The sequence below is a fragment of the Rhinopithecus bieti genome, unplaced genomic scaffold (genome assembly GCF_001698545.2).
Source record: "Rhinopithecus bieti isolate Rb0 unplaced genomic scaffold, ASM169854v2 scaffold_26426, whole genome shotgun sequence".
Taxonomy (NCBI): Eukaryota; Metazoa; Chordata; class Mammalia; order Primates; family Cercopithecidae; genus Rhinopithecus; species Rhinopithecus bieti.
Genome location: NW_016811945.1, coordinates 670,436 through 693,170, shown reverse-complemented (window position 1 = coordinate 693,170; position 22,735 = coordinate 670,436). Strand labels below are relative to the sequence as shown.

The 22,735-nt window shown below is 46.5% G+C and overlaps 1 protein-coding gene across 1 annotated transcript in view; it reads left to right on the top strand.

Moving 5' to 3' along the window:
- The window catches only part of RTF1 (RTF1 homolog, Paf1/RNA polymerase II complex component), a 30,994-nt gene extending 10,195 nt beyond the window's left edge, over positions 1–20,799 (top strand). Inside the window, exons 3-16 of the mRNA XM_017895412.1 lie at positions 1,767–1,878; positions 3,171–3,282; positions 7,930–8,065; positions 8,527–8,704; positions 12,103–12,185; positions 13,010–13,097; positions 13,196–13,303; positions 13,933–14,010; positions 14,643–14,764; positions 14,940–14,997; positions 16,027–16,104; positions 16,572–16,667; positions 18,040–18,151; positions 18,406–20,799. Of these exons, the coding sequence (XP_017750901.1) occupies positions 1,767–1,878; positions 3,171–3,282; positions 7,930–8,065; positions 8,527–8,704; positions 12,103–12,185; positions 13,010–13,097; positions 13,196–13,303; positions 13,933–14,010; positions 14,643–14,764; positions 14,940–14,997; positions 16,027–16,104; positions 16,572–16,667; positions 18,040–18,151; positions 18,406–18,512 (1,468 nt within the window). The 3' untranslated portion in view covers positions 18,513–20,799. The remainder of the gene's footprint in view (positions 1–1,766; positions 1,879–3,170; positions 3,283–7,929; positions 8,066–8,526; positions 8,705–12,102; positions 12,186–13,009; positions 13,098–13,195; positions 13,304–13,932; positions 14,011–14,642; positions 14,765–14,939; positions 14,998–16,026; positions 16,105–16,571; positions 16,668–18,039; positions 18,152–18,405) is intronic.
- The last annotated feature ends 1,936 nt before the right edge of the window (positions 20,800–22,735 follow it).

Sequence of the window (22,735 nt, the reverse complement as noted above, 5' to 3'; positions counted from 1 at the left end):
CTCGTGATCCGCCCGTCTCGGCCTCCCAAAGTGCTGGGATTACAGGCTTGAGCCACCGCGCCCGGCCATGTTGCGCCATTTTAGATTCCCATCAGCAATAAGTGTTCTAGTTTCTCCACATCTTCACTAACACTTTAACACTTGTCATTTCCTTGTTTTGTTGTTGTTGTTGAGACAGGGTTTCGCTCTATTGCCCAGGCTAGCTAGAGTTCAGTGGTATGATCATGGCTTGCTGCAGCCTCAATTTCCTGGGCTCAAGCAGTTCTCCCACCTCAGCCTGCCAAGTAGCTGGGACTACAAGCATGTACCACCATGTCCAGCCAATTTTTAAAATTTTTGTAGAGACAGGGTCTCACCATGTTGTCCAGGCTGGTCTCCAACTCCTGGACTGAAGTGATCCTCCTGCCTTGGCCTCCCAACGTACTGGAATTACAGGTGTGAGCCGCCGTGCCTGGCCTTCCTCTTTATGATAATAGCCATCCTGGTGGGTTGTGAAATGGTCTGTCATTGTGTGGTTTTTGTTGTTGTTTGTTTGTTGTTTGTTTTCGAGGTGGAGTCTCACTCTGTCGTCCAGGCTGGAGTGCAGTGGCGCAATCTTGGCTCACTGCAACCTCTGCCTCCTAGGTTCAAGCGATTCTCCTGCCTCAGCCTCCTGAGTAGCTGGGATTACAGGCATGTGCCATCACGCCTGGCTAATTTTTGTATTTTTAGTAGGGATGGAGTTTCACCATTTTGACCAGAATAGTCTCAATCTCCTGACCTCGTGATCTGCCCGCCTTGGTTTCCCAAAGTGCTGGGATTACAGGTGCGAGCCACCACACCTGGCCTGTTTGTTTGTTTTTTTGAGATGGAGTCTCACTCTGTTGCCCAGGCTAGAGTGGCGCAGATGAGTACAGCAATATCCTATATATGTTCTCTCTCTCTCTTTTTTTTTTTGAAACAGCTTCTTGCTCTGTCGCTAGGCTGAAGTGCAGTGGTGAGATCTTGGCTCACTGCAACCTCTGCCTCCCGGGTTAAAGCGATTCTCCTGCCTCAGCCTTCCAAGTTGCGGGGACTACAGGCTGGGACTACAAGCATGCCCAGCTAATTTTTGTATTTTTAGTAGAGACAGGGTTTCACCATGTTGGCCAGGATGGTCTTGATCTCTTGATCTCCTGATCTGCCCGCCTTGGCCTCTCAAAGTGCTGGGATTACAGGTGTGAGCCACTGTGCCCGGCCCATATTCTTTCATTTTAAACATATTCAACTTAATGCAATCAAATATTTTATATTTTGTTGTAATTAACATATTAATTTTTTTTTTTTTTTTTTTTTTGAGACGGAGTCTCGCTCTATCGCCCAGACTGGAGTGCAGTGGCCGGATCTCAGCTCACTGCAAGCTCCACCTCCCGGGTTTACGCCATTCTCCTGCCTCAGCCTCCCGAGTAGCTGGGACTACAGGCGCCTGCCACCTCGCCCGGCTAGTTTTTTGTATTTTTTAGTAGAGACGGGGTTTCTCGGTGTTAGCCAGGATGGTCTACGATCTCCTGACCTCATGATCCACCTGTCTCGGCCTCCCAAAGTGCTGGGATTACAGGCTTGAGCCACCGCGCCCGGCCCATATTAAATATTTTTAATGTACTTAAAAGGTAACATGAGAGTTTCTTGCAGGAAAGCCAAAATATCTATGAGCTCCTTTCCCTTAGTTCCTTTCTCCTATCTAATAGAAATCAATTTTTACATACATTTCATTGCTGGTTAAAACCAAACAAATATCTTTTAACCAGATTTGAAATCAAGAAAAAACTAAAACAGCCAAAAGAAAGAAAAGAAAGAAAAGAAGAAAAGCAAGAAGAGGAGCAAGAAAAGAAAAAGCTGACACAGATTCAAGAATCTCAGGTAGGAGATTCAGTGTTCTTCATTGTCCAAAGAATAAACCTCTGTTTTGAGTGTGTGTGTGTGTGTGTGTGTGTGTAAAATGTGGGTTTATATTAATCAGCCTAAGCTTATTAGTACAAGACTTGTGGCATGGTTTCATTAATCTCTGGACATATTCCAGTGTTTCACCATCAGCTGTGCTATTAACTCCTTAGCACTTTTTCCTTCCTTTTTTTTTTTTCCTTTTTTTTTCTTTATTTTTCCCTTTCTTTCCCTTTCCTTCCTCCTTCCCTTTCTTCTTCCCTTCCTCCTTCCCTTCCTCCTTCCCGTCCTCCTTCCCTTCCTCCTACCTTCTCTGGTCTCATTATGTTGCCCAGGCTGGAGTACAATGGCTATTCACTGGCACGGTCATAACACACTGTAGCCTCAAACTCCTAGTCTCAAGCAATCCTCCTGAGTTGCTGAGACTACAGGCATATGCCACTGTGCCCAGCTTTCACTGAAGTCTGCATTTAAAAAGCAGCCCTTAGCTGCAGTGACTCACATCTGTAATCTCAGCACTTTGGGAGGCAGAGGCGGACAGATCACTCAAGGTCAGGAGTTTGAGACCAGCCTGGTCAACATGGTGAAATCCCATCTCTACTAAAAATACAAAAATTAGCCTGGCACGGTGGTTCATGCCTTTAATCCCAGCTACTCGGGAGGCTGAGACACAAGAATTGCTTGACCCTCAGAGGCAGAGGTTGCAGTGAGCTGAGATCGTGCCATGGCACTCCAGCCTGGGCAGAAGAGCGAGGCTCTGTTTAAAGAAAAAGCAGCCCACTAGTGAGTGAGCAACCCTCAAAGAAAAGTTGGTAAACAATCTGTCCTAGGTAGCCAGATGCTTATGATGTTTACTTAGATGTATGTCATCCTTTACTTGGTATAAATATAGCTGGGAAAGTAATCTCTGTATTTATCATCAAAATGATAAATGAGACTCCGTCTCAGAAAAACAAAAAAAAAGATAATGTGGGGCTGAGTGTAGTGGCTCATGCCTGTAATCCCAACATTAGCTGTGTTCTAGCGTGTTCTTCCAGAAAGAGTTTATTCGGGTAATTCTTGAACTTGTTATTAGGCATTTTGGACAGGGCTTATTTTACTGCGCTATCCTCTTTGTCCACAAGAGGATGCTCTCTCCCCTTACACTACAAGCTCTAAGTTTCTGCAACCCATATAGAATAACGCTGGAGGACTAAATGCATTAAGTGGGTTTAGAGAATCTTATTAGCTGTTGGTAAAAAGGGCCATCCTATATATCCTTCCCTTCCTAGGTAACATCCCACAACAAGGAACGGCGTTCCAAGCGGGATGAGAAACTAGATAAGAAATCTCAAGCCATGGAGGAGCTAAAAGCAGAGCGAGAAAAACGAAAGAACAGAACAGGTAAGGGGAGGAAAGGTAATGGCTACTTTGTGTCTTTATATGATTTGACTTCCTGGTGTCCGTTTTTATTTTGCCCTCTTGTTATGTCTTTCTCATATAAAATTCCAACACAGGCCAGGCGCGGTGGCTCACGCCTGTAATCCCAGCATTTTGGGAGGCCGAGGCGGGCAGATCACGAGGTCAGGAGTTCAAGACCAGCCTGGCTAACATGGTGAAACCCCATCTCTACTAAATATACAAAAAAATTAGCCGGGTGTGGTGGCACGTGCCTGTAATCCTAGCTACTCGGGAGGCTGAGGCAGGAGAATCGCTTGAATCCAGGAGACAGAGGTTGCAGTGAGCCGAGACTGCGCCACTGCACTCCAGCCTGGCAACACAGCAAGACTCCCGTCTCAAATAAATAAATAAATAAAATATAAATAAATAAATAAATAAATAAATAAATAAATAATTAAATGAAATTCCAACACATACTGAGAATAGTACAATAAACATCCACGAACCTATCATCCAGCCTCAGCAGTCAGCTCTTGGCCAGTCTTGTTAAATCTATAATCCTTTCATCAGATTATTTTAAAGCAAATACCAGGATTATTATATTTTAACCATAAATATTTCAATATGTTCCTCTATAAGATAAGTACTTTTATTTTGTTTTAAACCTAACTACAATACCATTATTACACCTAAAAATAACAATGAACTCTTTATCAAATATCTAGTCAGTGTTCAAATTTTTCTATTTCTATTGTAATTTTAAAAAATAATTGAACCACTTGAATCAGGATCTTAAAGTCCATACATTGTGATCTGTTATTATGTACCTTAAGGCATTTAATCTGTATGTTTTCTTCCCCATATCTTTTTGCCCTGCCTTGCAGTGTATTTGCTGAAGAAACTGGGTCATTCGTCTTCTGGTTTCTCACGATGGTGACTGCATCTCATTCTTGTTGTTGAACGTGTTTCTAGTCCCTTGAGTTTCCTATAAATGGGTAGTTAGAGCTACGGAATTGGTCAGATTTGGGTTTGTTCTGTTGTTGTCGTTGTTGCTTATTCTTGGGGAAGGCTGATTTTTAGGTAGTGGTATGTATTTCCATCAGGAGACACATGATATCGGATTGTCTCTCAGTCTATGATGTTAACAATCCTATCAGTTAGCTCTTACTACAATAATGTGAAGTAACAAACTAACCCCTGTTCCTGCTCATGCATCTGAAGTTCAACTGCAATTCACCCGCCTGATGGGATGAGTTCAGCTGGAATTATCTCCAAGCTACAGGTGGTAGCCAGGTCTGTTCTTCCTCTCTCTCCCTCCTTGGGCCAGTAAACCCCGAGCACTTTTATATGGTGATGACAGAAGTATAAAAGGGGCAAGCAGAGACACATACGCCTCTTAAGGCCTAGACTTGGAATTGGCACGGTGTCACTATGGGCCCAGGAAGAATGACTAAGGCACATAGCAAAGGACATGGGTATAGAGAGGGGTGAAGAATTAGAAAGGATAATGTGGGGGCTGGGCACAGTGGCTCACACCTATAATCCTAGCACTTTGGGAGGCCAAGGCGGGGGTATCACCTGAGGTCAGGAGCTCGAGACCAGCCTGGCCAACATGGTAAAACCCCGTCTCTACAAAAAATACAAAAATTAGCTGGCTGTGGTGGTGCACACCTGTAATCCCAGCTCCTCAGGAAGCTGAAGCAGGAGAATCCCTTGAACCTGGGAGGCGGAGGTTGCAGTGAGCCGAGATTGCGCCACCGCACTCCAGCCTGGGCAACAGAGACTCCATCTTAAAAAAAACAACAAAAAATAATGTGGGACTGAGTGTAGTGGCTCACGCCTGTAATCCCAACACTTCGGGAGGCTGAGGCATGAGGATTACTTGAGGCCAGGAGTTCAAGACCGGCCTGGCCAACATGGTGTAACCCCGTCTCTACTAAAAATACAAAAAATAGCCACGCCAGGCACGATGGCTCACACCTGTAATCCCAGCACTTTGTGAGGTCAAAGCGGGTGGATCACTTGAGGCCAGGAGTTTGAGACCATCCTGGCCAACATAGTGAAATCCCATCTCTACTAAAAATACAAAAATTAGCCAGGCGTGGTAGCACGTGCCTGTAGTCCCAGCTACTTGGAAGGCTGAGGCACCAGAATCGCTTGAACCCGGGAGGTGGAGGTTGCAGTGAGCCAAGATCCTACCATTGTACTCCAGCCTGGGCAACAAGAGTGATACTCTATCTCAAAAAAAAATGAAAAAGAAATAATAGTTCTGTCCTAGTACCCATTGATGGTCATTACCTAGATAATTTAATTCGTTAGGGGTTGCAAAATGGTGATATTTCGAATCTATCATTCTTTCTTCATTCATTATCTAGCCTGCTTCTATAAAGAGAAACTTCTTTTTTTTTTTTTGAGACAGAGTCTCGCTCTGTCGCCCAGGCTGGAGTGCAGTGGCCGGATCTCAGCTCACTGCAAGCTCCGCCTCCCGGATTTACGCCATTCTCCTGCCTCAGCCTCCCAAGTAGCTGGAACTACAGGCGCCCGCCACTTCGCCCGGCTGGTTTTTTGTATTTTTAGTAGAGATGGGGTTTCACCGTGTTAGCCAGGATGGTCTCGATCTCCTGACCTCGTGATCCGCCCGTCTCGGCCTCCCAAAGTGCTGGGATTACAGGCTTGAGCCACCGCGCCCGGCCAAAGAGAAACTTCTAATCAACTATTGAGTTACCCACCAGGCACATTTTGAACAGGAAAGGCAAGATAAATGCTTGATTAATTTTTCTTTCGTTTACCAGTTTTTGAAAGAATGAGATAGTTCCTGGCAAGGTATAGTGGCTCACATGTGTAATTCAAGACCGGCCTGGGGCCGGGTGCGGTGGCTCACGCCTGTAATTCCAGCACTTTGGGAGGCCAAGGTGGGCGGATCATGAGGTCAGGAGATCGAGACCATCCTGGCTAACAAGGTGAAACCCCATCTCTACTAAAATACAAAAAAATTAGCCGGGCGTGGTGGCGGGCGCCTGTAGTCCCAGCTACTTGGGAGGCTGAGGCAGGAGAATGGCGTGAACCCAGGAGGCGGAGCTTGCAGTGAGTGGAGATCACACCACTGCACTGCAACCTGGGTCTCAAAAATAAAAAAGACCAGCCTGGGCAACATAGTGAGACCCTGTTTCTGCCATATTTTAAAGAGAGAGATAATTCTTAGCAACTTCCAAAGATGACTGATGAGTTTTGTTTTGAATATCCTTGTGAACTCACGATTTTTAACATGCTTTATGTGTTTTGATCCATTGCAGTTATTTTTTTCCTTCTGTCCATCTGTCCATCTGTGCATCTCTCTCTCTCTTTTTTGAGACAGGATCTCGCTCTGTTACTCAGTCTGGAGCGCAGTGGCACGATCTCAGCTCACTGCAACCTTCACCTCCTGAGTTCAAGCGATTCTCCCACCTCAGCCTCCTGAGTAGCTGAGACTACACGCATGCACCACCACCTGGCTCATTTTTTTTTTTTGTATTTTTAGTAGAGATGAGGTTTAGCCATGTTGGCCAGGGTGGTCTTGAACTCCTGGCCTTAAGTGATCCGTCTGCCTTAGCCTCCCAAAGTACTGGGATTACAGGCGTGAGCCAACACTCCCCGCCTAAAATTGTTTTATATTATTCTTTTTTCTTTTTAAATCGTAAGTACACAGATTCACCTCCCATCTTAGATTAATGGTAGCGTACTATACACACTTTTCTCTCTCTCTTTTTTTTTTTTCCAGCCACCACTCCTGGCTAGTTTTTTTGTATTTTTGGTAGAGATGCAGATTCACCATGTTGCCCAGGCTGGTCTCAAACCCCTGAGCTCGAGTGATCTATCCACCTCGACCTCTCAAAGTGTTTGGTTTACAGCTGTGAGCCACCATGCCTGGCCATGTTCTTTTTGTTTTTTTTTTCTTTTTTTTTGAGACAGGGTCTTGCTCTGTTGCCCAGGCTGGAGTGCAGTGGCGCAATCTTGGCTCCCTGTAACCTCTGCCTCCTGGGTTCAAGCGATTATCCTGTCTCAGCCTCCCGAGTAGCTGGGATAACAGGCGCCAGCCACCACGCCCGGCTAATTTTGTATTTTAGTAGAGACAGAGTTTTACCATGTTGACCAGGCTGGTCTCAAACTCCTGACCTCAAGTGATCCGCCTGCCTGTGCCTCCCAAAGTGCTGGGATTACAGGCATGAGCCACCGCACCCCGCCCCACGTTCCTTTTTTATAGCTGCACAGTAGTTCATTGGTAGATGTACCAGTGGTGATTCAGCCACTCTCCTATTTGAAGTTTTCCTCAGAAGCTTCTGAAGTCATCAAGAGGGGGACCTCTTTCCTCCCCATAGTCAAGTGTCTTGAGTGCCATAAACGAGAACTGTCAGTAGTGTTGGTTACCCTTTCTGCCTACTTAGTATCAGTCTTCCAGCCCTTTTTTCATCTGTTGGAGTCTGATATTTGGCACCTGAATAATTTTAACTCTGTGTTTTAACTCATTTCTGTATATACCCCAAGTTAGCACAATCCAGTCTAGAGAGGACAGAGCTGTGTATTTGAGTCCTCTTCCATTTCCAGTTCTTTTTCAAGAATGAATTCATTTTCTTGTTGAGAAAACGTAGGTAAACATCTCTCCTTTCTTTCTAGCTGAGCTCCTTGCCAAAAAACAGCCATTAAAAACCAGTGAGGTCTACTCTGATGATGAAGAAGAGGAAGAGGATGACAAATCCAGTGAGAAGTCAGATCGGTCATCGCGAACATCGTCATCTGATGAAGAAGAGGAGTAAGCTCTTGTACATTTTGGTCTAGTAGGCAGGATAGGTGGGTTTTTCAGGAAGAGTGGGCCCTGTTTGGGCCACTAACTTTGACCTGGTTACCTTTGGTTTGCTGAACTGAGTTCCCCAGCACGTCAGCCCATTCATTTGGCTGCTAGCCTGTGCGCTTGGACATTTCACCTGGGCCTGGAAGGTAGGAACTGACTTCATGTCACGCTCAGATTGGCCTGGAGCTTTCATTCGTTTTCTTACTCTGATGGGTTATCTAAGATGGCGGTCTCATTTGAAACAGTTCACACTGCTGGTCAGGATCAAGATCCTATTACAAGTCTTTGCTGGTGCTTCATTTACTTCTCCTCCTAGGCTAGTCACATGTACTTTGGTTAAGTTTTGAGGAGTTGATATTATTTTCTATCTTGTTCTGTTTTTATGATGAACATTGTTTCCAGTGCCCCTTTTTTCCTCTTAGGAAAGAAGAGATCCCTCCAAAATCCCAACCAGTTTCCTTACCTGAAGAATTGAATCGGGTTCGATTATCACGACATAAACTAGAACGTTGGTGTCACATGCCCTTCTTTGCTAAAACTGTCACAGGATGTTTTGTGCGGATTGGCATTGGAAACCACAACAGCAAACCAGTTTACCGGGTTGGTATTTCTTCCCTTGGACAATTGTCCATGCTTTCAATAGAATTAGTCTCAACTGAGGGCAGAAGCTACTGAAAAAATCTATCACTCTCTTGTCAGCATTTGATGGAGCGTAGACTCCAAGTAGGATCCCCATAGAGCAGTGACAGTCTGAGGTGCCCAGGAATCCTTCATGACTTGTCACCAAGAAGAGGACTTAGAGCCCAAGGGACTGGAAGATTTGGATTTAGAATAATTTTCTCTATTCCCCCTTCAGTATAAAAGGGAGAAGGGAGGCATCTATGAAGTGTTCATGGGGAGTTACATAATCTAAAAGATATGTTCATTTGAAAAACCAATGAATGAAAAGTTTCATGTTGCATACCAAGTGACTTCTATGCCAGGGAATTGTATTGAGGTTAAAAAACACCCTCCAAACTAATACAGGTTATTATGTAGGTTCCAGCACTGCTTCTGTGGACTAGGTGGACTGGGCACAGTGACTTACGCCCATAATCCCAACGCTTTGGGATTTATTTATATAATATTTTACCATTTTTTTTTCTTTCTTTCTTTCTTTCTTTTTTTTTTTTTTAAACGGAGTCTCGCTCTGTCGCCCAGGCTGGAGTGCAGTGGCGTGATCTCCACTCACTGCAAGCTCTGCCTCCTGGGTTCATGCCATTCTCCTGCCTCAGCCTCCCGAGTAGCTGGGACTACAGGCACCCGCCACCGCACCCGGCTAATTTTGTATTTTAGTAGAGACAGGGTTTCACCATGTTAGCCAGGATGGTCTCGATCTCCTGACCTCGTGATCTGCCCATCTTGGCCTCCCAAAGTGCTGGGATTACAGGCGTGAGCCACCACGCCCGGCCCCTTTTTTTTTTTTTCTTTTGAGATGGAGTCTCACTGTATTACCCAGACTAGAGTGCAATGGCATAGTCTTGGCTCACTGCAACCTCCGCCTCCTGGGTTCAAGCAATTGTCCCGCCTCAGCTTCCCAAGTAGCTGGGACTATAGCCGCCCGCCACCACACCTGGCTAATTTTTGTATTTTTAGTAGAGATGGGGTTTCACCATGTTGGCAAGGATGCTTTTGAACTCTTGACCTTGTGATCTGCCTGCCTCAGCCTCCCAAAGTGCTGGCGTGAGTCACCTCACCTGGCCTATTTTTATTTTTATTTATTTATGTATTTTTTTTTTTTTCAGACAGAGTTTCACTCTTGTTGCCCAGGCTGGAGTGCAGTGGCATGATCTTGGCTCACTGCAACCTCCACCTCCCGGGTTCAAGCAATTCCCCTCCCTCAGCCTCCTGAGTAGCTGGTGTTACAGGCGGCCGCCAGTGCACCTGGCTGATACTTGTATTTTCAGTAGAGACGGGGTTTTACCATTTTGGCCAGGCTGGTCTTGAACTCCTGACATCAGGTGATCCACCCACCTAGGCCTCCCAAAGTGCTGGGATTACAGGTATGAGCCACTGAGCCCAGCCTTATTTTTAATTTTTCAGTTTTTTTTTATTTTTGGAGACAAAGTCTCACCCATTTGCCCAGGCTGGAGTGCAGTGGCATGATCTCAGCTCACTGCAGCCTCTGCCTCCTGGGTCCAAGTGATTCTCATGCCTCAGCCTCCCAAGTAGCTGGGACTACAGGCGCCCACCACCACGCCTGGCTAATTTTTTGTATTTTTAGTGGAGATGGGGTTTCACCATGTTAGCCAGGATGGTATCAACCTCCTGACCTTGTGATCCGCCCGCCTTGGCCTCCCAAAGTGCTGGGATTACAGGCGTGAGCCACCGTGCCTGGCCTTACTTTGGGATTTTAAAAAAATTTTTTGTAGTGACAGCCTCTCTCTGTTGCTTATGCTGGTCTCAAACTCTGGGCCTCAAGTGATGTTCTGGCCTCAGCCTCCTAAAGTGCTGGGTGTTGGTTTTTTGTTTTGTTTTTGAGACAGAGTCTTGCTCTGTCACCCAGACTGGAGTGCCGTGACATGATCTTGGCTCTCTGCAAGCTCCGCCTCTCGGGCTCACGCCATTCTCCTGCCTTAGCCTCCCAAGTAGCTGGGACTACAAAGCACCCACCACCACGCCCAGCTAATTTTTTGTATTTTTAGTAGAGATGGGGTTTCACCGTGTTAGCCAGTATGGTCTCAATCTTCTGACCTCGTGATCTGCCCACCTCAGCCTCCCAAAGTGCTGGGATTACAGACGTGAGCCACTGCACCCAGCCCAGGTGTTGGTTTTTTTTTTTTTTTTTTTTTTGAGACAGTGTCTTAACCATGTTGCCCAGGCTGATCTGGAACTCCTGGACTCAAGCCATCTTCCTGCCTTGGCCTTCCAAAACGCTAGGTTTGCAGGCCTGAGACACTGTGCCCAGTCTGTTTGAGATAGGATCTCGCCCTGTTAGCCAGGCTAGCATGCAGCGGTGTGATCATAGCTCACTGCAACCTTGAACTCCTGTACTCAAACAATCCTCCTACAACAGCCTCTTGAGTAGCTAAGACTATAGGTGCACACCACTATGCCCAACTAATTTTTTTTTCTTTTTTGTAGCAACTGGGTCTCGGCTGGGCGCGGTGGCCCATGCCTGTAATCCCAGCACTTTGGGAGGCGGGCGGATCATGAGGTCAGGAGGTTGATACCATCCTGGCTAACATGGTGAAACCCCATCTCTACTAAAAGTACAAAAAATTAGCTGGGCGTGGTGGTACATGCCTGTAGTCCCAGCTACTTGGACGGCTGAGGCAGGAGAATCGCTTGAACCCAGGAGGCAGAGGTTGTAGTGAGCTGAGATCGCGCCACTGCACTCCAGCCTGGGCGACAGAGCAAGACTTTGTCTCAAAAAAATAAAAAAATAAAAAAAAGAGAAACTGGGTCTCTCTGTGTTGCCCTGGTTGGTCTCAAATTCCTGGCTTCAAGTAGTCGTCCCATGTCAGCCTCCCAAAGTGCTGGTATTACAGGCATGAACCTTGGCACCCAGCCTGACTTGTTTTTGTTTTGTTTTATTCTTAGTTGTCTGGTTTTTACATGTGTTATCTCCTTGTATGAGGACCTGCAGCCATGCCATACCCTGAAATGCTGGGCAACAGAAACTGACCTACATGGTCTTCACATTTGGTTGATAAAAATCAACTGGTGAAATCCCAAATACATCCCTCATAAGTTAGAATTAGTTGGAGGAAAAGCTTCCAGTGGGCCCCACCAGGCTCCTCTTCTGCTGGCACTAGCTCCTCCTGGGCACAAGGCTCCCTGTGCTTGGGCATCTGCATTCTAAACCTGAGAAAGGTGCCCAGAACCCCTGGCAGCTGTGGACTCTACTCAGCACTCGATCAGTTGTCTGCGTTCAGATAGAGAGACGCAAAGGAAGAGTGTTGTGGAAAGCCCTGGAAGAGTCTGGTTTTGACTGGTGTCTCTGTCCTCTCACTTAGGTCGCTGAGATTACAGGTGTTGTGGAAACCGCCAAAGTTTACCAGCTAGGTGGCACCAGAACAAACAAAGGACTGCAACTACGGTAGGAGGCACTTCTGGGGCAGCTTCTGCTTCCACTTTAAACAGGCACTGGCTTTGGGGGCTGCTATTCTCTGTGTGTAATGGTCCTTGTTACCATGAATGCTATTTATGCAATCTCCACAAGGTACACTTGGAGGGAGATTTGTATTCCATCTTTGTCTATAGGGAAGGTACGATATTCTCTCCTCTAGGGGGAACCAAATATATGAAGTGGTAGGACACAGAGAAAGGAAATGTCGGGTTGTAAGAGACCCTCCCGGAGCCTCGCTGGCATTTCCTTGGCAAGCATGGCCAAGAGGCTTGCTTCTGGTTCTGGCTCTGTCTCATAACCTCATGTGTAACAAGAAAGATCATTTTTATGGACTTCATTTCCTCTTCAATAAAATGAAAGTGTCGTTCACTCAGCAAATATTTACCAAATGTACAGTATGCCAGGCACTGTTCTAGGTGCCATCATAGTGCACTGTTGCTTGGAACTCCTGGGCTCAGGTGATCCTCCCACCCACCTCAGTCTCCTGAGGAGCTGTGACCACAGGCATGTACCCCTGTCCCAGGCTCTGTTGCATATTGTTGATGCTGACTGTAATGGATTTTAATGTAAACTGACTTGAAGCTCTGACCAAGCCCATTTGGTTTCCAGTGCTAGCTTTGGGATCTCAATCTTGGCTGCCCATTAAAACAGCCTGGGATGATTTTATAGGGTAGCTAGGATTGAGAACCGCTCCAATAGGTATATATAAGTAGTACATAGTCTGGTAAAGTTGCTTTACTTGTACTACAGTCAACATGCACATTTCTTGGAGATGCTGTCTCTCTTTTATGTAGGCATGGCAATGACCAACGCGTGTTCCGTTTAGAGTTTGTCTCAAACCAAGAATTCACCGAAAGTGAGTTTATGAAGTGGAAAGAAGCGGTACGTGGCTAGAGATTACCTAGCAGTTGTTCGTGCATGTTGAGAAAATACCTTTCCAAAATCCCTACTCATAACCTTGTATCGTGTTTTTGATCCAGATGTTCTCTGCTGGTATGCAGTTGCCCACTCTAGATGAAATCAATAAAAAGGAATTATCTATTAAGGAAGCTCTTAATTATAAATTCAATGATCAGGACATTGAAGAGGTAAGAAACCTGGTGCCCCAGAGCCTGGAGGTTCATCAAGAACCAGTGTTGAGAGGAGAACATGATTCTCTTTTATTTCCCTATATCTTGACCTTTTTAGCTATGCATGAAAATTAGGGAATACTGATACTACTACCTTAGTATTTATTGTTCATCAAGCTTTTTTCTATACATTCTTATGTGCGGATGAGGCTAACATAGACTGAAGTGTATTCAGAGTTTAGATGAGACAACAAATGAGGCTACATACACTAAAGTGTATTTAGGGTTCCAGGATCTGTGTTCTGCTAGGCTTGATCCTTCAAGAGTTTTCCTTCTCTAAAACATCTTGGTAAAATTATTTGATCTCTGTTCTCTTGGACAGTGGCTAGCCTTACACTACCAGGCCCTTGGGCTGCTGTTTCTTGGTGCATGTTCCTTCAGACTGTCCCAGAAGAATCTCCGTGACCCGGGAAGCAGCATAGTATCCCTTGGAATGAACCCGCTCTGTCTCTCTCTGGGGCATGGCACTGCCATAGGAAGAGCAGCCCCCTTGTAACTAGCTGTTTGCATCCAAAATGGGCTTACTTAGCCTGTCTGCAAAAATAGCTTAGGAATACCTCACTGCTGGTATCTCCTCTCTGGTACAGATTGTAAAAGAGAAAGAAAGGTTCAGAAAAGCTCCACCCAACTACGCTATGAAGAAGACTCAGCTACTGAAGGAAAAGGTGAGGAGTTGTACTGGAGCCTCTTTCCTCATCCTGTAAGGAGATGTAGAAATCAAACTTGTTCATCTTCTGCCAAGTTAGTGGTGGCAGGATTGGGAGAAAATTCTGGGCTCGATTATAAGCAACACAGTGTGTTCTTGGCGCCTGGGCAACGTTCCTTGGCCATTTTCCATTCCCTAAATTCAAACTGATCTCCTGCGTGCCAGTCTTCTTACTTTCTAGTCACTTCAGCTTCCTGTGTAATAAAATAGACCCTGGGTGGTATTCAGCATTGAGTCTGAACAGACAGATGACACTGTCAAGGCCACCTGTGGCTGGTGATTTTCCATTCTTCACACCGGGTTGGGGTGGGCCTTGTTATGGTGGTTTAGCCACCCTGTGAGACCTGGCGTTCTACTGCCACCAGGGACCCACAGCCAGGTAGCTATATGGGAAGGTGTTCCCCACTGTACTGTGCACTACTGTAATATAAATTATATCTTGTATTTGTAAAGTACTTCTGCAGTTTTCTTCCATATCTCCTGTCCTTTGCTCACCACATGAGATATCTTTGCCTGTGCCGGAAGTAAGGGGATACTTGATATAGAGTCAGTTGTATGTAGCCAAGAACTCACACATCTCTCTGTGTGTAGGCCATGGCTGAGGATCTGGGGGATCAGGACAAGGCCAAACAAATCCAAGATCAGCTGAATGAGCTGGAGGAACGGGCAGAGGCCCTGGACCGCCAGCGGACCAAGAACATATCCGCTATCAGGTGTGTTATGGAGCCTATTTTTGGCCCACAGACCTTGGCCAAAATTATCAGGCAAGCCTGTGGCCTGTACACTTTGTGCTGCACTGACCCCATAGATATATGGGTTCAGGGCCCAGTGGTCCCCTCCATCCCTCATTTCACAGCCATTGACTCATCCCTCTTACTCACCCCACAGTTACATCAACCAACGGAACCGGGAATGGAACATTGTAGAGTCTGAGAAGGCCCTTGTGGTAAGAAAACTTTATCTGAATCACTAAAACAAAGTTAATTAATAAACCATGACATCTTTTCTACATCTTGCCCAAGTTTATTTTTTAATTATTGAAATAACATGTGCACTTAACATATACACACACTCTCTGTATGTCCACATACATCGATGTAATTTATTCATAATGAAAAGCAGCAGTCTTCTGCCCTGTCCTGCCTTTTCCCACCCTTAGATTCTACTCCACAGGTATTTGTTTTTTCTCAATTTCTGTTTCTTGGTTGTTGCCCCCATATCTACTCTGGTATTGTTGAAGGGAAAGAATGATATGCCGGGTACGGTGGCTCACGCCTGTAACCTCAGCACTTTGGGAGGCCGAGGTGGGTGGATCACCTGAGGTCAGGAGTTTGAGACCAGCCTGGCCAACATGACAAAACCCTATCTCTACTAAAAATGTAAAAATGAGCTGGACGTGGTGGTGCGCACCTGTAACCCGAGCTACTTGGGAGGCTGAGGCACAAGAATTGCTTGAACCTGGGAGGCAGAGGTTGCTGTGAGCTGGTATCAAGCCACTCCTCTTTAGCCTAGGCAACAGAGTGAGAATCCATCTAAAAAATGAAAAAATATTAGCTGGGCATGGTGGCTCACGCCTGTAATCCTAGCACTTTGGGAGGCTGAGGTGGGTGGATCACCTGAGGTCAAGAGTTTACCAGCCTAGGCAACATGGCGAAACCCTGTCTCTACTAAAAATACAAAAATTAGCTGGGCGTGATGACTTGCACCTGTAGTCCCAGCTGCTGGAGAGGCTGAGGCAGGAGAACCACTCGAACCTGAGAGGCAGCAGTTGCAGTGAGCTGAGATTGCGCCACTGCACTTCAGCCTAGGCGACAGAGCGAGACTCCATCTCACACAAAATTTTTAAAAAAAGGAAAAGGATGATCGCTTTTTTTTCTCTTTTCAGTCCCTTGCAAAGACCTACTTGCCTGTGAGCTTATGGTGAAAGGGTAGGGGGATGGAGATACAGTTCTGTGGTGCATGCTCTCTGTTTCAGGCTGAAAGTCACAACATGAAAAACCAACAGATGGATCCGTTTACCCGGCGCCAGTGCAAGCCTACCATCGTTTCTAATGTGAGTGCCGAAAGAGGACATTTTAGTCAGGACCTAGATTCTAGGACATAAAATGAATTCCGTTAGGAAATTAATAACGAAGTTAAAAATAATGTTTTCTTAGCTGGGATTTGCTTGTCTGAAGCTCTTGGGTCTGGATACTTCCTTTTTTAATCGGGCATATAGGCAGTGAAAACGTGGCATGGATTTACAAAAACCTAGTGACTGATCCTGCTGTATCAGGGTGGGTTTACAGTGCAGCAGACATTAGTAATGTGGTCCTTAGCTAGGGCCTGGCTGGGCTGGGCTTGGCTTTCAAGCTTTTAATTGCCTTTTTTTTTTTTTTTGCTGCTTTGAGGAAAACCCCACTAGCTGCTGATGGGCCCGCTGTGGTGCTTGTGATGTTAGTTTGGTAGGTGGGAAAGAATCTGGCAGTAGGACTCTGTGAGTGTCAAACAATCTCTAAAATAACTGATTTTCTCTCCCAGTCCAGAGACCCAGCTGTTCAAGCTGCCATCTTGGCCCAGCTGAATGCAAAATACGGTTCTGGAGTGTTACCAGATGCTCCAAAGGAAATGAGCAAGGCAAGTGTGGTACCGCCCTGCTGCCTGCTGAGTGAGGCTGCTAGCTGAGACACCAAACAAGCACCTTGGCTAGTCTGGGCTTGATTTTTCCACCTGGAGGAACAGGGCGTCCCTCTTGGAGTCCCTTCCCCATCCCAGTTATTTGCAAATAAAATCAACAGACAACCTTAGTTCCAAACCTAACACCACTACTTACCTAGGGCCTTGACTGTCCTTCGGCAGCTGGCTTCTAGCCTTCAGCATCCCCCTTTTTCTCCTGTGTAAAATGAGGGTACTACTACATACCCTGCCAACTTCACAGGAGGAGAGATGATAACATACAAAGATCAGATATTGTAAAAGTGAAAGCTCATGGAAAACAGCACATTTAAAAGCCGTTTTCTAGCTGGATGCAGTGGCTCATGCCTGTAATCCCAGCACTTTGGGAGTCGGAGGTGAGCGAATCACCGGAGGTCAGGAGTTCGAGACCAGCCTGGCCAACATGGTGAAACCCCTGTCTCTACTAAAAATAGAAAAAAGGCCGGGTGCGGTGGCTCAAGCCTGTAATCCCAGCACTTTGGGAGGCCGAGACGGGCAGATTACGAGGTCAGGAGATTGAGACCATCCTGGTCTAACATGGTGAAACCCCGTCTCTACCAAAAAAAATACAAAAAGCTAGGCCGGGCGACGGTGGTGGGCGCCTGTGGGTCCCAGCTGCTCGGGAGGCTAGGCAGGAGAAATGGCGTTTTACCCGGGAGGCGGAGCTTGCCAGTTGGAGGCTTGAGATCCGGCCACTGCACTCCAGCCTGGGCGGGACAGGAGCGAGACCTCCGTCTCAAAAAAAAAAAAAAAAAAAAAAAAAATTTAGTGTGGTTGGCGGGTTCTATAATCCCAGCTACTGAGGAGGCTTGAGGCGGGAGAATCGCCATGAACCTGGGAGGGAGAGGTTGCAGTGATCTAGATCGCTCCATTGTACTCCAGCCTGGATGACAAGACGCGAGACGGCCCATCTCAAAAAAAAAAAAACAAAAAAAAAAAAAAAAAAAAAAAAAGCAGTTATCCGTCCAAGTTAAGTCTTTTCCTCTTTTCCTGCTGGAGTCTAACCGGTCTCAGGACTTCTGAAATCTTAGGTCAGGAGGTGACCCGTTGTCTTAAGCCCACCCTTTCTACCTTCATACCACAGACATGAGCCTGCACTCTTCTCTGTGCTTTTAGCCTTCAGGAGAGAAAGCTCTTTGTCCGTGGCCTCCCTCTGAGAGAAGGAATCAGAAAGACGCCTTAGTAGGAAAATCTAATGAACTGAAATAAGAGCTTTTTACCGTTCGCGGCTGCTGCTGCTTGAAATCCACTTGCATTTATGCTCTTACCATTAGTTTTCCTCTTCACATTCCAGGGTCAAGGCAAAGATAAAGATTTGAATTCTAAGTCAGCCAGTGACCTCTCAGAAGATCTGTTCAAAGTACACGATTTTGATGTGAAGATTGATTTACAAGTTCCCAGCTCAGGTATGTGAGGGTGGGGCGGGTGGTGAGGGCTGAGGACCAGGTGGATCCATGGTTCTCTGGGGCAACAAAGAAGCCCACTTTAAGGGAAGAAAGGGGAATGCTGGCTCATCAGCATCCATAGGCCAGGCCAAGACAGACTGCGGGTATGGTGAGAGGGAACAGGGCCACGGTCAGGAGGCTGCCTCAGGAGTGCAGCACAGGACTAAGAGGACTTCGTGGGACCTCAGCTGCCAACTTGCCCTTCTTTCCCACAGAGTCAAAGGCTTTAGCCATCACCTCCAAGGCTCCACCAGCCAAGGATGGGGCCCCAAGGAGATCTCTGAACTTGGAAGACTACAAAAAACGACGAGGGCTTATTTGAGCACACCCAGCCTGCTGCTTCTGACCCCGCATGCCCCATCGCAGCGTCCCACCTTTCCTCCTTTCCTTTGATTTAGCCTCTTTGGGCTGGAGCAGCTGTCGAACTGGGAAGAGACTCTAAACTGCCAGTCATCTGTAATATAAACCATTTGCTGTATAGACCTCCCTTGTCTGCACACCATCTCCCACCAGCCTCCCCTCCCCCAGGGCCCCACCCAGTGTGGGCCTGGGCTCTCTTGGGCTTTATCCATGTCTTTAGATTTGTGTTTGCCTTTTGTTTTTTTAACCGCGCAGTTCATTGGCCACTCTGCACGCATTCAGTATTACCATGGAGCTGGGAATCTTGCTGGAGCCCCTGGGGCAATCGCAGCAGCACTGGGCGGTCTTCTCTCCAGACTGCCTTGGCCCACCCATTGAACATTCGGCCCCCACCTTGTGGAGGGAGCGGGGATTGGGCACCTGCGGTCCTCCCTCTCTTCATCTTTCTCTTCTGCCCTTCTTTTTGGAAGAAGGGGTTTCAAAACCAGTTTAGTTTCCAAAAAGTGTACATTTGTGGGGGGGGGGTCTAATTTGAGAGCGAGAGTGTGTATGTGTGTGTTTAAGTGTGTGGATTTTTTTATCATTTTTTTTAAATGCAGTACTCTTTGTATCAGTCTGTCATGGGTCTATAGCTGTTTCAGATTTTTTTCAGCTGTACTTGAGCATCTGAAACTGCAAGAAAGAAACTCATTAAATGTGATTCTTCTTACTAAACAGGCCTGACTGCTGTAGCTGTGTAACTTCCCCATCCCCACCTACTCTTCCCCATCCCTTCCCAACTTTGGAGAAAACTCCCCAGTTTAGCCCCCTGACCTGCAGGCTGTGTCCTGGCAGGTGCGGGAGGGAAGCCCATGGCTGGGTACCAGGGAGGGCAGTGAATGTCTTGCTCATCCCATGGGTACAGCCCACAGCTTCTTGGCTGAACATAGAACTTCTTTTTCTCACCCAGTATACCAGCCTCTTCCTAGTGATTCTGTTTTGCTGTTTTGGCAAGAATTACATTTTGTTTTGTTTTTAAGAGAAATTGCTGAACATGAATGTGGAGAGCAAACACAAAAGATTTAGGTTACGCCAGGTGCGGTGGCTCCTGCCTGTAATCCCAGCACTTTGGGAGGCTGAGGCGGGTGGATCACCTGAGGTCAGGAGTTCAAGACCAGTCTGACAAACATGGTGAAACCCCATCTCTACTAAAACTTCAAAACTTAGCCGGGCATGGTGGTGCGCGCCTGTAATCCCAGCTACTTGGGGGGCTGAGACAGGAGAATCCCTTGAACCTGGGAGGCAGAGGCTGTGGTGAGCCGAGATTGTGCCACTGCACTCCAGTCTGGGTGACAGAGTGAGACTCCATCTCAAAAAGATTTAGGTTGCAAATGTTTCAAGCATGTGCAGTTTTGTGTGTGTGTATACATATATATGGTCAGCATATATATTGTTGTGCAGCTAGGGCGAAGCCAGCAGAAGTGTGTGTATGTCTTTATGAAATGTTTGAAAAGAGATAAGCTGACTGCTTGATAATCATTCTCAGGTGTAAAGCTCCAAGTGTAAATAAAAGTGGCATTTAACAAATCTTTCAGAACAAAGTACAGCTGACTATATATACCAAGAACTAAGCTAAAGGAACAGCTGAGAGCTCCTGATCTCCACAAGAGAGGAATCTAAAAGCTCTGCTTTGTGCTTCTTCACCCTGCTTTTGTACAAGGAAGGGGGATGATGGGAAATCATGGACTTGTAAGTTGTATTTAAACATAATGAACTTGGTAACTTCTGGGTTTAGTAGAGCCTCAGTGTCGCTTTAACTTAGTTTACTTTTTTTTTTTTTAAAGCAGCAATGGATGGTTTTAAAGGAGTATTATGACTGTAAAATTGCTAAATACGACTGTAACACAGCTATGTGGTAGCTGTGACACAGTTCAGTTGGGCAAAGGAGTGGTGATGGACTCGTTAAAATCATATATACTTGAATAGTCCATTGACCGCAACTCTTTATAGACCATTGTGTAAATGTGGAATCACAGACTGTTAACATTGCCTGGACTTCAGCAGAGTCCTGGAGCTGCTGGGACCTCTCCTATCATGATGAACTTGGACTTTTTTTGATTTCTGGTTTTAAAAGACATAAAATTATAGAATCCAGATAATTCGCTGGAGTCATTTTGATCCACCATGTAGATCTGTATTTAGTATCATTTGGATTTGGAGACGTGTTGATTACATTATGGCTGTGTAATAAAATTTTTATTAAAACTGCATCACACTGTAGCCACTTTGCCACCACCTCCCCACACACAGCTGCTGAAACCCCCATGAGATGCCAGTGCACACAGCAGGGAGAAAAGCCAGCCAAAGAAGACCGAAGGGTAACTCCACCCGAGTAGCCTCGGTAGCAATTGGGATCAAGACTAAGGACTTGTCTCCAGTCTCAGCTGAGGCAGGGCCTCTGAACCAAGATCTTGGCCAGGCGTGGTGGCTCAAGCCTGTAATCCCAGCACTTTGGGAGGCCGAGACGGGCGGATCACGAGGTCAGGAGATGGAGACCATCCTGGCTAACACGGTAAAACCCCGTCTCTACTAAAAAAAAATACAAAACTAGCCGGGCGAGGTGGCGGGCGCCTGTAGTCCCAGCTACTCGGGAGGCTGAGGCAGGAGAATGGCGTAAACCCGGGAGGCGGAGCTTGCAGTGAGCTGAGATCTGGCCACCGCACTCCAGTCGGGTGACAGAGCGAGACTCTGCCTCAAAAAAAAAAAAAAAGACATTGGCTCTGTCCTACCAACTAGGATTTCTTGGTGGTTCACACTATATCTTGTGCTGGGGAATTGCCTCAGTGGCCCCTCCTCCCTCCACAGTGTGGTTTCATTGTTGAAGGGTACAGCACCCAAAGTTGTTTTTATGCATTTTTTCAGTTCCTTCCAAGGAGCAAAAAGGCCAGTGTCCACCTGCCTAGTTCATAATGTTTATAGATCTGTTTGTCTGTCTTGCTTCTGGCAGGTGTAGGGAAAGTCTACTGCCTGCCACTTCCCTTCAAAAAGAATGGTTTTGCTTTTGTGAAGTCCTGACTTGTCACTCAAACTGTATAAATATTGTAAATAAACGTTATGCCATTTTAACAAAGGGATCAGATTTAGTCTAAGGATTGCATCCTGAGTGGCAACTCTTAAAGCCATGTTTTGAAAGTCCAAGAGAGCCTCTCTTGCTCCTTTTCCCTCTTCTCTTAGCCCTGTACCCACAAAAGTGAAAGTGGTCATTGTCAACTCTTTAGCAGCCTGGTTCCCCCGAAGCCTGTCTGGTAGGGTAGTTGCCTAGACCCAAGGAAACCTCCAGTTGTCCTGGTTTACGTCCTGTCTTGGTAAGAGACCAATAAGCTTTAACAGAGCTAAGAAGACCCCTGATGTATTGCCTAACCCTAGTGAGAATCTGGGCCTTTAAACTTTTTTTTTTTTTTTTTGCCAGGGTCTCTGCTGTCCAGGCTAGAGTGCAGTGGTGCAATCACAGTTCACTGCACCCTCAAACTCCCGGGGTCAAGTGATCCTCCCACCTCACCATTCCAAGTAGCTGGGACTACAGTCATGCACCATCACACCCAGCTAATTTTTAAATTTTCTGTTGAGACAGAATATTGCTATGTTGCCCAGGCTGGTCTTGAACTCCTGGCCTTGAATGATCCTCCCGCCTCGGCCTCCCAAAATGCTAGGATTGCAGGCATGAGCCACTGTGCCCACTCCTTTCAACTTTAAATTGGCCTAGGCAGTTTCTTTGCTCTCCTTTCTTTTGGCTGTCATGAGTATGAAGGGGGTGCCCAGGGGCTGCAAGTGTAGCTATGGAGGAAACACTGATTGTCCTCCATCCCCCCCGCCCCTGCCCCCACCCCCGTTCTTGGGGGAGTCTCTACTCCCCACCCCCAGTGCCTGAGGGTGTGTCTCCAGCCTCTCTCTCAACACATTTTAGCTAGAAGCAAGAAGATCCTGGATCTATCTACTCTACACTACACCCTTTAAGAAGGCAAGAGATGACAATCACCGTGGTGAGAGCCACGTCCAAGACCGCTTCTGGTGCTGGAGAGGTTGCTTACCCTGCAAGAGCGTCCAATGAGGTTTTCTCCAACTCTCTTTTTTTTTTTTTTTTTTTTTTTGGGGGGACGGAGTCTCGCTCTGTCACCCAAGCTGGAGTGCACTGGCCAGATCTCAGCT